The following is a 12,028-nucleotide window of genomic DNA, read 5'->3' as shown; positions in this document are numbered from 1 at the left end:
ATTTATAATTTATAATATATATAAATACATTTAATACATAAACAACATATTTTTCTTAATTATATACATGCATGTGTGTGTATTTATATATATATATATATAATAAACATACACAGTACACACACATATTGTCAGTCCTCTGTCGTGTGTGTCATGTGTTCCCGCCTCTTGTGCCCATATTTGGTTTATTTCCTGTCCTTGTTTAATGTGATTATTAGTTTATTCTGTTCAGCTGTGTTTTAGTCATTATCCTGTGCATTTATGTTCCTGCCTGTTCAGTTTCGTGTCATCTGGTTTACTCGTTACTCCCTGGTGTTCCTGTCTGTGCCTACCTTGCCTTGTCTTGCCCTGCCTTGTTTTGGATTTATTAAAGGCTGTTATTTTGAGTTTATCCTCATCTCCGTGTTCCTCGTTCATCCTTGCTGTGTGCACCGTGACACATATTATGAAAACAAAGACTTTTATTTTGGATGCGATTAAACGTTTGACAGTACTAATTGTGAAATATTATAACAAATTAAAATACCTGTTAGCTGTTTAAATATATTCTAAAATGTAATTTATTCCTGTAATGCAAAGCTGAATTTTCAGCATCATTTCTCCAGTCTTCAGTGTCACATGATCCTTCAGAAATCAGTCTAATTTGCTGCTCAAGAAGCATTTCTGATTATTATCAGTGTTGAAAATGGTTGTGCTGCTTCATATTTATGAGGACACTGATGTACATTATTTTCAGAATTCTTCGATTAATATAAATTTCAAAAGAACAGCGTTTATTTGAAATATAACTATTTTGTAATATTTTAAATGTCTGTCACTTTGGGTCAGTTTAATGTTTCCCTGCTGAATAAAAGTTGGAGGGGGGTCTACACTTAAATACTGAAAAAATTCTCATTCTTTAACTTTTCACTCAAATATAATTCAATGAAACATCTTGTATTACATTAGAAAAGCTCACTAGTGTTCCCATGCTTTTGAATCCAATTGTTTAACTCACGAAAGGGCAATATTTCTCTGCCTGAACTCTTCTCTTGTTTTATTCATGAACAAAAATTCAAATTTTGCCCTTCATCATCAAAGCATGGACAGATAGTCCAGTGTACTGTCTCCAATACAGTAAAACCATTATTCAGAGCTCCCTGTGACTCACAACAAGCATAAGATTATGCCATACAGTGTGTCCACAATGTGCTGTATATGAGACATATGGATGATGACAGTAGCAGTCAGAAATGATGTCTTCAGGTCAACTGCAGATTAATCAGTTGTTTTTTGTGTTATACACATTTAGTCCCAGTCCCTGTAAAAAAAAAAAAAAAAAAAAAAGTTTACCTAACTCGAAAAAATAAGGCAACCTATCACAAACAACTTTTTAAGTTAATCAACTAGCAACTTTAGTTCATCTAATGAATAAAAGTCAGCCTATAGAGAGTTAAAAGATCTGTTAGAGCAACCAAAGATGATTTAACATTTAGCAATGCTTATCTTTTTTAACAATCCTCTTTCGTTTAGATTTGTTTATTTTCAAAGCCTGCTATATAACATGAGTGGTATTTGCCTAAAGGCAAACTTTTATGCTAATAACCAAATGTACTGAACAAAATTCAATGAGATGCACATATACAGTACCTCAGCACACGATTCTCAACCATGATGAGGATCAACAAATTTTAAATCAGTAAAAATATGAACTCTGATCCACGTGACAGCTAACCGACAGTGACAACAGCAGCAGCAACACAAATTAAGCCAGTAAAATTTAAAACAATGATAATATTTTAATAATAATTAACATATTTTCAAGCTGCAATGCATGCTGGGAACTTGTGCAATGTTGTTCAATGTAAAATTATTTGTTCAGATGACTCAATTTGAAAAGTTGGGAGAACATTTGGATATGTTGTGAACAAATACTTGAGTATGTAAGGTAAACAAAAGTACTTTTGCTAGCGACGTGTTTAGTGTATTTTTTGTTAAGTTCACACAAAAAATTTAACTGACTTCTCCTAAAAATTCTTTGTTCAGAACTTTTCAAAAGTTGGATTCTGTTTACATCAGACGTCTGAGATATAGGCTATAAAGCTCTGGAAAAGCTGTATTTGTGTGAATGTTCTCTGCGACTATAACAGCTTCAGCTGAGAGTTTAAAATATCCATTCAGTGCTTCGAACAAAGAAAATGCTGTTTGACTGTTGGCTTGTGTCTGTTTCCCTTTTACTGTATGTCATGGAAAAGTTATGATTCACACAGCCGACCGAGCCTCAGGGAGGCTGCTACCTTGGAAAGACAGGAAGACCCAAAAATATCTCACTGCTGGACAATAGAGACCAAAAAAAAAAAAAACCCAACAACAATGGTATCATTTAGAAGAGAGTTGAGAAGTATAATACAACACAGTTCTGTCTGATGTTTGTGAAGTGTTTGCTCTAAAACTGTTGCACAGCTAGTTAGGATCCTGCAAAGACCAGCCATTCGAGTATGTCTGCTTCCTGTGTCGTTTTTTCCTCTGTGATCATCTCCACACATCACTCATGTAAATGAATCAAACAATTTACCATTCAAATAAGACAGACATGCTTCACAAAAGCAGAACCACCATATCGAGAGATCACATGATGTTGTTTTTGTCCTAAACTCCATTTACTGTTGTGCAAATTAAACTATATGACTTAAACATTACTCATCAAGCAATTAAAAGTATTATTACTTGCTATCTACATTTTCCTGCAAGGTACTTTTTCTTGACTTTGGCCAAGTTACTAATAAACGATCTGCAGTAATAAAATCTACTGTAATTTGAATCTATCTTTGTGTCTTAATATCATTATCCATTCCACAGTGTGATGGGCGCCAAGTTGAGTACACTAGATTGTTTGTCTGTTGACACAATTGTTTGAAGCACAGCTTCCTCTGCTTGGTTTTGTATGGCAAGCCATGTTAACATTTATTAAAAAGTATCCCATTTATGTCATTTAATCCCTAAAACATTCTTCTGATATTTGTATACTTGTCTTCAAATGTGTGTATTTTATTTTTGATTGATCATTAGTTTATATAAGACTAATAATGTGTCAATATTATTATTAATGTGTATTTGTTCACTATTTAAAATATGCATTGCTAATATTTATTTAATTCTATTATGTTTTGTGCTGTTTTCATTTGTTTTATCTTATTTTTAGTTATAATAATATGCATAATAATAAGGATTGTTTTTTTATTAATAATAATGGTATTATTGTGTATTTGACAATTAAATAAACAACAATAATAATATTTTGAAATTTTATTCTTGTGTTTTTTCCTTTGTTTTAGCTTTTATTTTTTATATCAGCCCTGCCTTCTCACTAAGATAAAAGTTTTTGTCTTTTCCTCGCTCAGAGTTGCTCTCAGATTGGTCCTGAATCACCTTTAAGCTAAGACTCCTAGTTAGAAATTTTTAAGCTACATTAGGAGCTCTCTAAAAGGATTCTTAGAATCTTTAGGAATACGGGCCCTGGAGCTTAACACGCTCAAAACTGTGGAGATGATCGTGGACTTCAGGAGAAACCCCCTGCTCTCCCCCCACTCACCATCATGAACAGCACTGTGACTGCAGTGGAGTCATTCAGATTCCTGGGCACCACCGTCTCTCAGGACCTGAAGTGGGACATTCACATTGACTTTATTGTAAAAAAGGCCCAGCAGAGGTTGTACTTCCTTCGCCAGCTGAGGAAGTTCAACCTGCCACAGGAGCTACTGAAACAGTTCTACTCCGCCATTATTGAATCCGTCCTCTGCACGTTAATAACTGTCTGGTTCAGCTCAGCTACCAAATCTGACCTCAGAAGACTACGGAGGGTAGTCCGGACTGCTGAGCGAATCATTGTTCAACCCTCCCCACTCTCCAAGAACTGTACTCATCCAGAGTGAGCAAAAGGGCTGGTAAAATCACTCTGGACCCCTCACATCCAGCACACTCCCTCTTTGAACTGTTACCATCTGGTCGACGCTACAGAGCTCTGTGCACCAGAACGACCAGACACAGAAACAATTTCTTCCTTCAGGCAATCCATCTCATGAACACTCAACAATAAACGAGGAACACACAACTCTATTATACTTTTTTTTTTCACCATGCTTACTTATTTTTTATTTATTTTTTTCATTTCAAATTTGCACATATCAGACCTGTACACACATAATTGTCTATATTATATATTGTGTTTTTGCTGTTTTGGTACATTGCCTATTTGGATATTTGTAGGGCTGTGCAATTAATCAAATTCGATTATCATGCATCATTATCATGAACTACGGCTCTGTGTAGTAATTCCCGCTCCATTTGAAAGCAGATGATGGTGATTAACTACTAATAAAGAAACCGGCTTTACTGACTAGATGCGCATGATAATCGAATTCGATTAATTGCACAGGCCTAGAGATTTGTATATTATTCTTTTATTATCTGTGTCCTGTCCTGTTGCACTGTGGAGCTTCTGTCACTAAAACAAATTCCTCGTATGTGTAAGCATATTTGGCCAATAAAGCTCATTCTGATTCTGATTATGTTAACATGGCCTGCCATAGGTTTCTTTCCACATGACGCCAGAGGAGGCGGAGCAGCTGGATGAACGGGGCAGGTGAGCGCGCAGGTGGAGTGCAGTGTTGAGTTTCCCAGCAGCTCACAACAAAACTCGGAGAGGCCTCTGGGAATAACGCACTCCAACTACCATGACATAAAACAAGGTCAGCTTTGGAATACACCTGCTTTAATAACTGAATGCTTGTTTGAGCTTTTGTAAAACTCCGATTACTTGGACAAACGTCAGTCGTGGAAATGATCAGTTCAGAGGTTTTGCGTCCGACGCCGAACCCTGCGCGTAAAGCGCTCGGAAAGCTCGCCAACAGGCTGGAGGAGGTGAAGAACCCCTGGAGACAAGGAACAACGTCGCTCGAGTTCAGCCACAACGAAACCGCTCGGCTCGCCACCGACGCGCTCCTGGAGCACGGAGAGAAGGAGTACAAAAAGGTCTTGCAGGACGAAAGAGAAGTCAACTTTCTTTCCTCCCTGGAAATACGCTATATCGCCGAGAATGTAGCCAAAAGTGGCGTCGAGGAGAGCAGTACTAATGGAGTGGACCTAGAGGAAGAGGACACGGTGTCCGAGCTCACTTCAGGGACGTATTTCCCCATGATGTCCGACGTAGAGCCGCCACTGTTGGAGCTGGGCTGGCCAGAGGTTTCCAACCGATTTGGACCCACAGAAGCGCAGATACACTTCCAGAGGGACAAGTCGCAAAATGTCAAAGATCTCATTCGATCTCTTATTAGGAAAGCCAAGAAGGTAAGAACAACACTCGAACCGTAGAAAAACGTGCTAAACATTTGACTAATGCTGTTTCCTTGTGGTTTACAAATATGTTTTCCATGAAACTTGCATTTCTGCGGCTGCTTTGTATGTGACCTGTGACGTCACGTAAACAAGATACATTTTTAACATCTTTCAGACTGGTTCATTTGGACAGCCTGGATTCTTTTGAAGTGCCTTTGTTCAGCTATAACCTTTGTGCACCACAAATTCCACCACAGACTCCTAAAAATGAATTTTGCCACACATGAAATACAAAACAATGAGCACAAAAAGACTTTCCAAATGAAACTTTTAACAAAACAAAGCTTGTTTTAAGTAAATTCACTTCAATTAGTTACATTCAGACATTTAATAAGTGTGACTTAAATGTCCCAAAAGTTTTGCTGTCACTAAATTTAGGTGAGATCAGTCTTGGAGAATTTGATATTGCATAAAAAATACATTAAACATTCCAAGCATCTAAATTGCTTGATAATTATCATGCAATGATCCCCTGAAAGCAATAAAGTAATTAGTGATGAATGTTTACAGTTTGTGGGTTTATTTATTTTTTTACACCACAGGTTATCGCTGTAGTCATGGATATTTTTACAGATGTTGACTTGTTCTGTGACCTAATGGAGGCCTCCAACAAGCGCCGGGTTCCAGTGTATATTGTACTGGACGAGAAGAATCTCGGCTATTTTTTGAACATGTGCTCAGAACTGGACGTCCAGAATTCACACTTGAGTGTAAGTCAGACGCTGACGCTTTCATAAAAATGGTGTGGTCCAGCTCACGAGTTCTTATCCTTGTCTTAAGAAAGTGTTCAATACGTTGGGTGTTCTCAGATTTGTATATGAATACATCTGTCAGTCAACAGCAAAACATAAGTCTTACGTAAGTTTCCTTAAGTCTGTTTGGTCATTTACATCAAATGTCAAGATGAATGAGCACACATTTCAAAAGCATTTTTGTCAAAACAAAACCGCTTTTTATTCTGTTGCTATTATTAATACATGTGTACCAGTCCAGATTCTAATTGCATTCAAAATATACTCTGTGTTTTTAACATTTATTTAATGCTGCTTTGTTTCAGAATATGCGGATAAGAAGTGTGTGTGGAGACACGTATTGCACCAAAAGTGGGAAAAAATTCACAGGTCAGGTTCAAGAAAAATTCATGATCATTGACTGTGAGGAAGTCATAGCTGGATCATATAGGTATGCTAATTCTGTTGTTTATGCATTGTGTAATTTAGTTTTGAGAATCCTGTTATGTAATCATAATTGTTTACCAAAATTGCATAATTACTGGAGTTATGGAGTAATCTTAGTCTTATTTAATGAGATCCTTTAAATGATGAAGAATCATTTTACTTAAATGATGAGCAGGTTTAACCACAGTGTTAAAATGATGTTGACTGGTTACAAAGTTAAATCTATAAAGGGCTGATTTGATAAAAGGTACATGAATTAACAGCAGTAATCTTTATAAACTGATAGTTTAGTACATGGCAGTGCCAGACCACTGTTTTTATTTAATTTAATTTTATTTTATTTCATGCTGTACTTGCTAACCAGTATGTTTGTGTAGCTTGTCACACCAAGTTTTTTCTAAGCTAGAAGCAACACATTTTTGACAGGAGAAATTCAGTTGCTTTAAATTATTCATGTTGAAATAGCCATCAGTCCAGGCTTATCTCATGCCACTCATATCACTCTGTATTATGTAAATCATTTTAGCGCATGGCAGCGTTTTGGCAGGAAGATGACGGGACATGCACCTCGTGCGCTCCAGCAGACATCTGTTGACTTGAGCAGCTTAGCAATGAAAACATGATGATTCTGCATTTCTGAGCATTAGCATTAGCCTCAGCGCCGTCGTGGCTGTCAGCTTTCAAGCCTCAGTGGCTAATTTGACGGATTTGTTTAGTTAAACTGATGAATTATGCAGGCACTATGTTGATTTTTAACAATTATGCTTGTTAAGACCCAACAAACGATCTCAGTCTTACAAGCTAATCTGCTCCTCAGTTATGATTATTAGGAGTGATTAGGAGGAATGAGTTTGTGAAGGAGTTGTCTTGTTATTTCAGAGTTAGTGCGACTGATAGCAGCCCGTGGATAAATTCATGCGTGTTAGCACACAGTAGTGTGGATAGTGGGTGAGGCCACACTCATGTGTTAAAGCCGGCTTTGCCCACATAATAGACAACAGGGAGTTTTGTTTGAGTAGAAGTCCATACAGTTCAAAGGGAAATTGATTGCAAACGTATTACTAACAATATAAGATTAGAATTTTTAGATCTTTTTCACCAGGAAGGAAATGATTAACTGAGATTGCATGCTGGGATACAGTTTTCCGTCTTTTGTGCTCTTTATCAACAGTTTATTGAACTTTGATAAAGTTTTAAAATTCTGGAGGTTTTCTTGAGTATCATATTTAATACATCAGGCATTTATGGCTTATGATATAGAAGGAAATGTATCTCATATTTAAAGAGGAAAAAATATAAAATTGCTGTAAAATTTATTCATGTTTACTTTAAAAAAAAAATCATTAGATTTCACAGGAAAAAGACCCCAACCTAAAGGTAGAATTTTTATAATGGTACTAAAAGGCTTTTTACTTGCTAAAAAAGTATGAACTATCAATCAGGCAACAGAGGGCATGTGTACAACAGGTTTTTGATCATGTTGTTCATTTACAAGCCCTAGAAATTCATATGTCACTGTAGACTTTATAGGGTTAACCTACAAACCGGAAAAGACAGTGATGATCTAATGTAAAGCTTATCACATGCTCTTTTACTTCTATATTATGCAAGACATTTGAGTAATGCCATAAACAGATGGTTAGCTTGAACTTAGGTAAACACTTGTTAGCATAAGTCACCTGAACCATCCATAAAACTGGCAGGACAGAATCTTTGAACCTCATTTATGAAACCCGAGAAGAATGAATTTCTATGCAACGGTTTATGCAAGAATGGTTTTCAGAAACTTGTTCTGCTCATGTTTCATGAAGTAATCCATTTGTATTGATGTGACATTTTATATGTCAAACTGTCTGTAAACCTTGGAATTTTTTCCAAGAAAAATGAAATGAAACAGAATAAATTTCTGTGCAACAATGCAATGATTTATGCAAGAATGGTTTTATGATCGATTATACAAAAACTTGTTCTGCTCATATTTCATTAATGATTCCTTTTTTTTTTACAGATGGGATATTTTTAAGAATCTTATTTTCTTGTAAATTATGCAATTTTCCATGAAATGCTTCAAAAATTTCATGGAATTTTTTTTTTTTTTTTTTTTAAAGTCATTCTCTCTCTTCTTCCCTCTAGTTTTACATGGCTTTCAGGCATGGTTCACAGTAACATGCTAATGCACTTCTCCGGCCACATTACGGACTGCTTTGATCGCGAATTCCGCTGCATGTATGCAGATTCCCAAATAATAGACCGTTTCTACAATCCAGATGATGAAGGGCTGCCCAGTTACTCTTACCACATGCCGGTACCAAACTTTGGCTTGGACTTTCTTGCAGACTACGGCAGCAGGGAGCGAGTGTATTCTGAGCACTCCAGTAGCCAATCCAGTGACAGCGTTTCCAGCATCAAAGCAGCTCCTCCAGGCATGAAACCTAGTAAAGTCACGGCAGACAAGAAGAAACCTGAAAATTCTCAAAAGCCACCTGACAGGAAGGGCGTCACGAGTCCGGGGGTTCAAAAGCCTTCAGGACCCCTCATTAGAAGAGGTTCTCCGAGTGGGAGTCAGGCGGTCGAGCGCACTTCCTTAGGTCAAACCGCTGGCGTGGAATGGTCCAAAATAGGAGCGAAGGATTACCTACACTCAAACATTCCCGGACAGACATCCAAAATCCAGACTTTAGGTCTCTACAGTTCTCCAAAACCTCCATCACCACCTCAACAGTCTCCAACTGACAACAAGATCACCTCCAAATATCGACTTCCCACCCCGTTCATTAGTAAGTTCACTGATTTGTTCAGCTCCAAAGAGAAGGACTCCCACTTGTTCCGGAAGATTCCTACTCATTCCTCTCCGTTTGGCGGGCCAGATCTTTCTCAGAACGAACCAGAGAGTAAGCAAGGTCCTCCTCCACCAGGACCCATGCCAACGGACAGTATGGGGCCGGAGAAAGGGATACATAGGCGGGATGAGAAACGCATGACGTTGGGTCACAGCAAATTGGACCTTGTCAACCAGTATAACAAGTTAAACAAATCCAAACAGGTATACAGTCGCTTTGAGCTAAAGAACAACATACCTCAGTAATGCCGGGCCGGACTGAGTATTCTTTCTGGTTGACTCTTGTACATAGTATGACTGTGCAAAGGGATGACAGTTTTGCTCTTTTTTTTTTTTTTTTCTACACGAGACAAAAAAATCTACCAAGGTTGAGAGGCGAGGAGTGTTTTTTGTGCATTTGTCTTTGTAATAAAAAAAAAAAAAATGCTTTGTACTAATGCTGTCTGCAAGTTCTTCTGGGAAGTTTAGGAAATCATATTTACGACATGTGTTCAAGTGATTTTGTTTGAGATGCATTTTTAAAAACAAGAAGCAATAGTGATTGAGCAACAGCATAAAGAGTAAATTGATTACTTATTTACATTTAAAACGTATTAATTATACACTTGTGTTATTCATAATATACCCACCTGTATAAAACATTTTTATATATATATAATATTGTGTTAATGTTAATTATCAGTATTTTCTTTTTTCACCGAAAATTAGAAGGGTTTGGTTTCGCAGGTCTGTTGGGTTATAAAACAAACCAATTTATTGGATTTTTTAAAATATATTTTTATTATTTGTTTGGACAAGTCATCTAACATAACACACAGTACATGAAATATTTTCAAAATGAGCTTTTCCTCACATTTTCCCAAACAACATTTTCCATAACCAAGACATATAATTATGATTATTTTTTTATTTTTAATTTGCATGGCTCTAAATTCAGAAAGTCTGCTTAAAGAAAATATCAAGTTTCCCCACTGCTGTGGCTCATGTTGTAAATATGATCATTCTTGCATGATTTGAAGGCAGCGTTAGTACTTTGTACATAATGCTTTCAGTTGTGTATAAAACCTAGTGTACATACAAACCATTCCTTCATGGGGCATTTTTGTACTTTTGATGCTTTTGTTTTTTTTCTATCCACCACTATAGCTGACAAAGCAGATGGTGTTGATTTAAATGTAGCCACTCTGTCTGCCGCTGAGTATTACCCTTGGGTTGCATGATTGAGGAGGTTACGCGTATAGTCTTGCAAACGTTCTCATGTGTTCGTACTAAAATGTGATTCTCGTGTCACTGAAGACATGCATTAAGAGACTCTAAAATGCACTTTGGGTAACATTACAATTAGCTGCTTAACTATAAAGTACTGTATTAATTCAGTGAAGCCTAGACTCACCGCATCTCACGGTGGACTGATGCAATAGTAGCTAATTGCAAGGAATACATTATTATTATTTTTATTAAACAGGTAAGCTTTTCCACCTTTTGTTATTTACCAGTGCTAATGAAGTGAACTTGTGTGTAGAAGTGTTTGCGACAGCCTACATTGAATGCTAATTAGCATTTGATGGATTTGTTGTCTCTTTATGTTTGACTTGACTACAGATCTATAGATAATCTCTACTGCATTCTTAATCTAGAAGCTTTTAGGAGATACTGTGAATAGGTGAGCTTGAAAAGAAGATGCACTCTTCAGAAGTTTTCTTGTAGGACTGATTCAGAATCAACTTCGTTCACCAAATACCTTCATAAAGTGGCTGAGAAACCGGAGATCTAGAATAAAGGTTCAGCAGCTATAAAGTAAAAGTGCTGATCTGAGATCAGGTTTGACCTTTTATATACACAGTTTAATTATTTAAAATATTTGATCATGATTACAGATTACAGGTAAAGTGCTAACTTTTGTAACACAAGCCAATAACTGCCGATCCACCTGCTGAACACCTCTTGGAAGGCCTTGAGCATACTAGTGCTTTACTAGTAACCCAGTTAGTGCCTACAACATTTATTATATTTGCTCACCTTCTTGTTAGTGTGCTTTTGCCTTCCGTTGACTTGCTTTTTGTTGTTTGCTTTTTTTATTTGTTGTTCGCTTTTGTATGTGCATATGAAAATCAAACATTATACAATGTGATCTATTAGCATAAATGTTTTGGGAGTTCTAGATGTGTAACATACTTTTACAATTGCAGATCTTGACATGTTTTTCATGTGACTTGCAGAACTTTTCCAACAGTGTTACCAAAGACTACCATAAATCAATAAAGTTTATGTTTCTGTTTTACAAGTCAGATTTTGTAAGCGTAGTAACAGCATGTTTTATAGAGGGAATAAGTCAAATGTTTTGAAATTCATATTTGGGGAGTTGCTGACTAAAAATAGCAACATTACTAACTTTTCAGTCATGCAAGTAATGTAGCATAACATGGAGGCCTGATTCCTTTCAGTAAATTGTTTAGGTTGGGAATTTTTCTTTAATGAATTATAATTTCAATAGTGTTTACAAACTTAATTTTACTGGTGCTTTTTGTTCCAAAATCAATGTTTAGTTAAGTAGTTTATAAATGTTTTTATTAGTTGCATTTAGTGAAAATGTGTTAAATGCTGTCACCCTACCTGACACCCTTATTATTTTTATGGT

At 36.5% G+C, this 12,028-nt stretch overlaps 1 protein-coding gene across 1 annotated transcript; it reads left to right on the top strand.

Moving 5' to 3' along the window:
* Positions 1-4,614: 4,614 nt before the first annotated feature.
* On the top strand, positions 4,615-11,677 carry LOC306844726 (protein FAM83C-like). The gene is made up of 4 exons (XM_079377083.1): positions 4,615-5,325; positions 5,916-6,083; positions 6,431-6,555; positions 8,685-11,677. The coding sequence occupies exons 1-4, from the start codon at positions 4,819-4,821 to the stop codon at positions 9,634-9,636; spliced, it is 1,752 nt and encodes a 583-aa protein (XP_079233209.1). The 5' UTR covers positions 4,615-4,818; the 3' UTR covers positions 9,637-11,677.
* The last annotated feature ends 351 nt before the right edge of the window (positions 11,678-12,028 follow it).

Source organism: Barbus barbus, assembly GCF_936440315.1.
Source record: "Barbus barbus genome assembly, chromosome: 25".
Lineage (NCBI taxonomy): Eukaryota > Metazoa > Chordata > Actinopteri > Cypriniformes > Cyprinidae > Barbus > Barbus barbus.
This window is presented reverse-complemented; position numbering and strand designations above follow the sequence as displayed.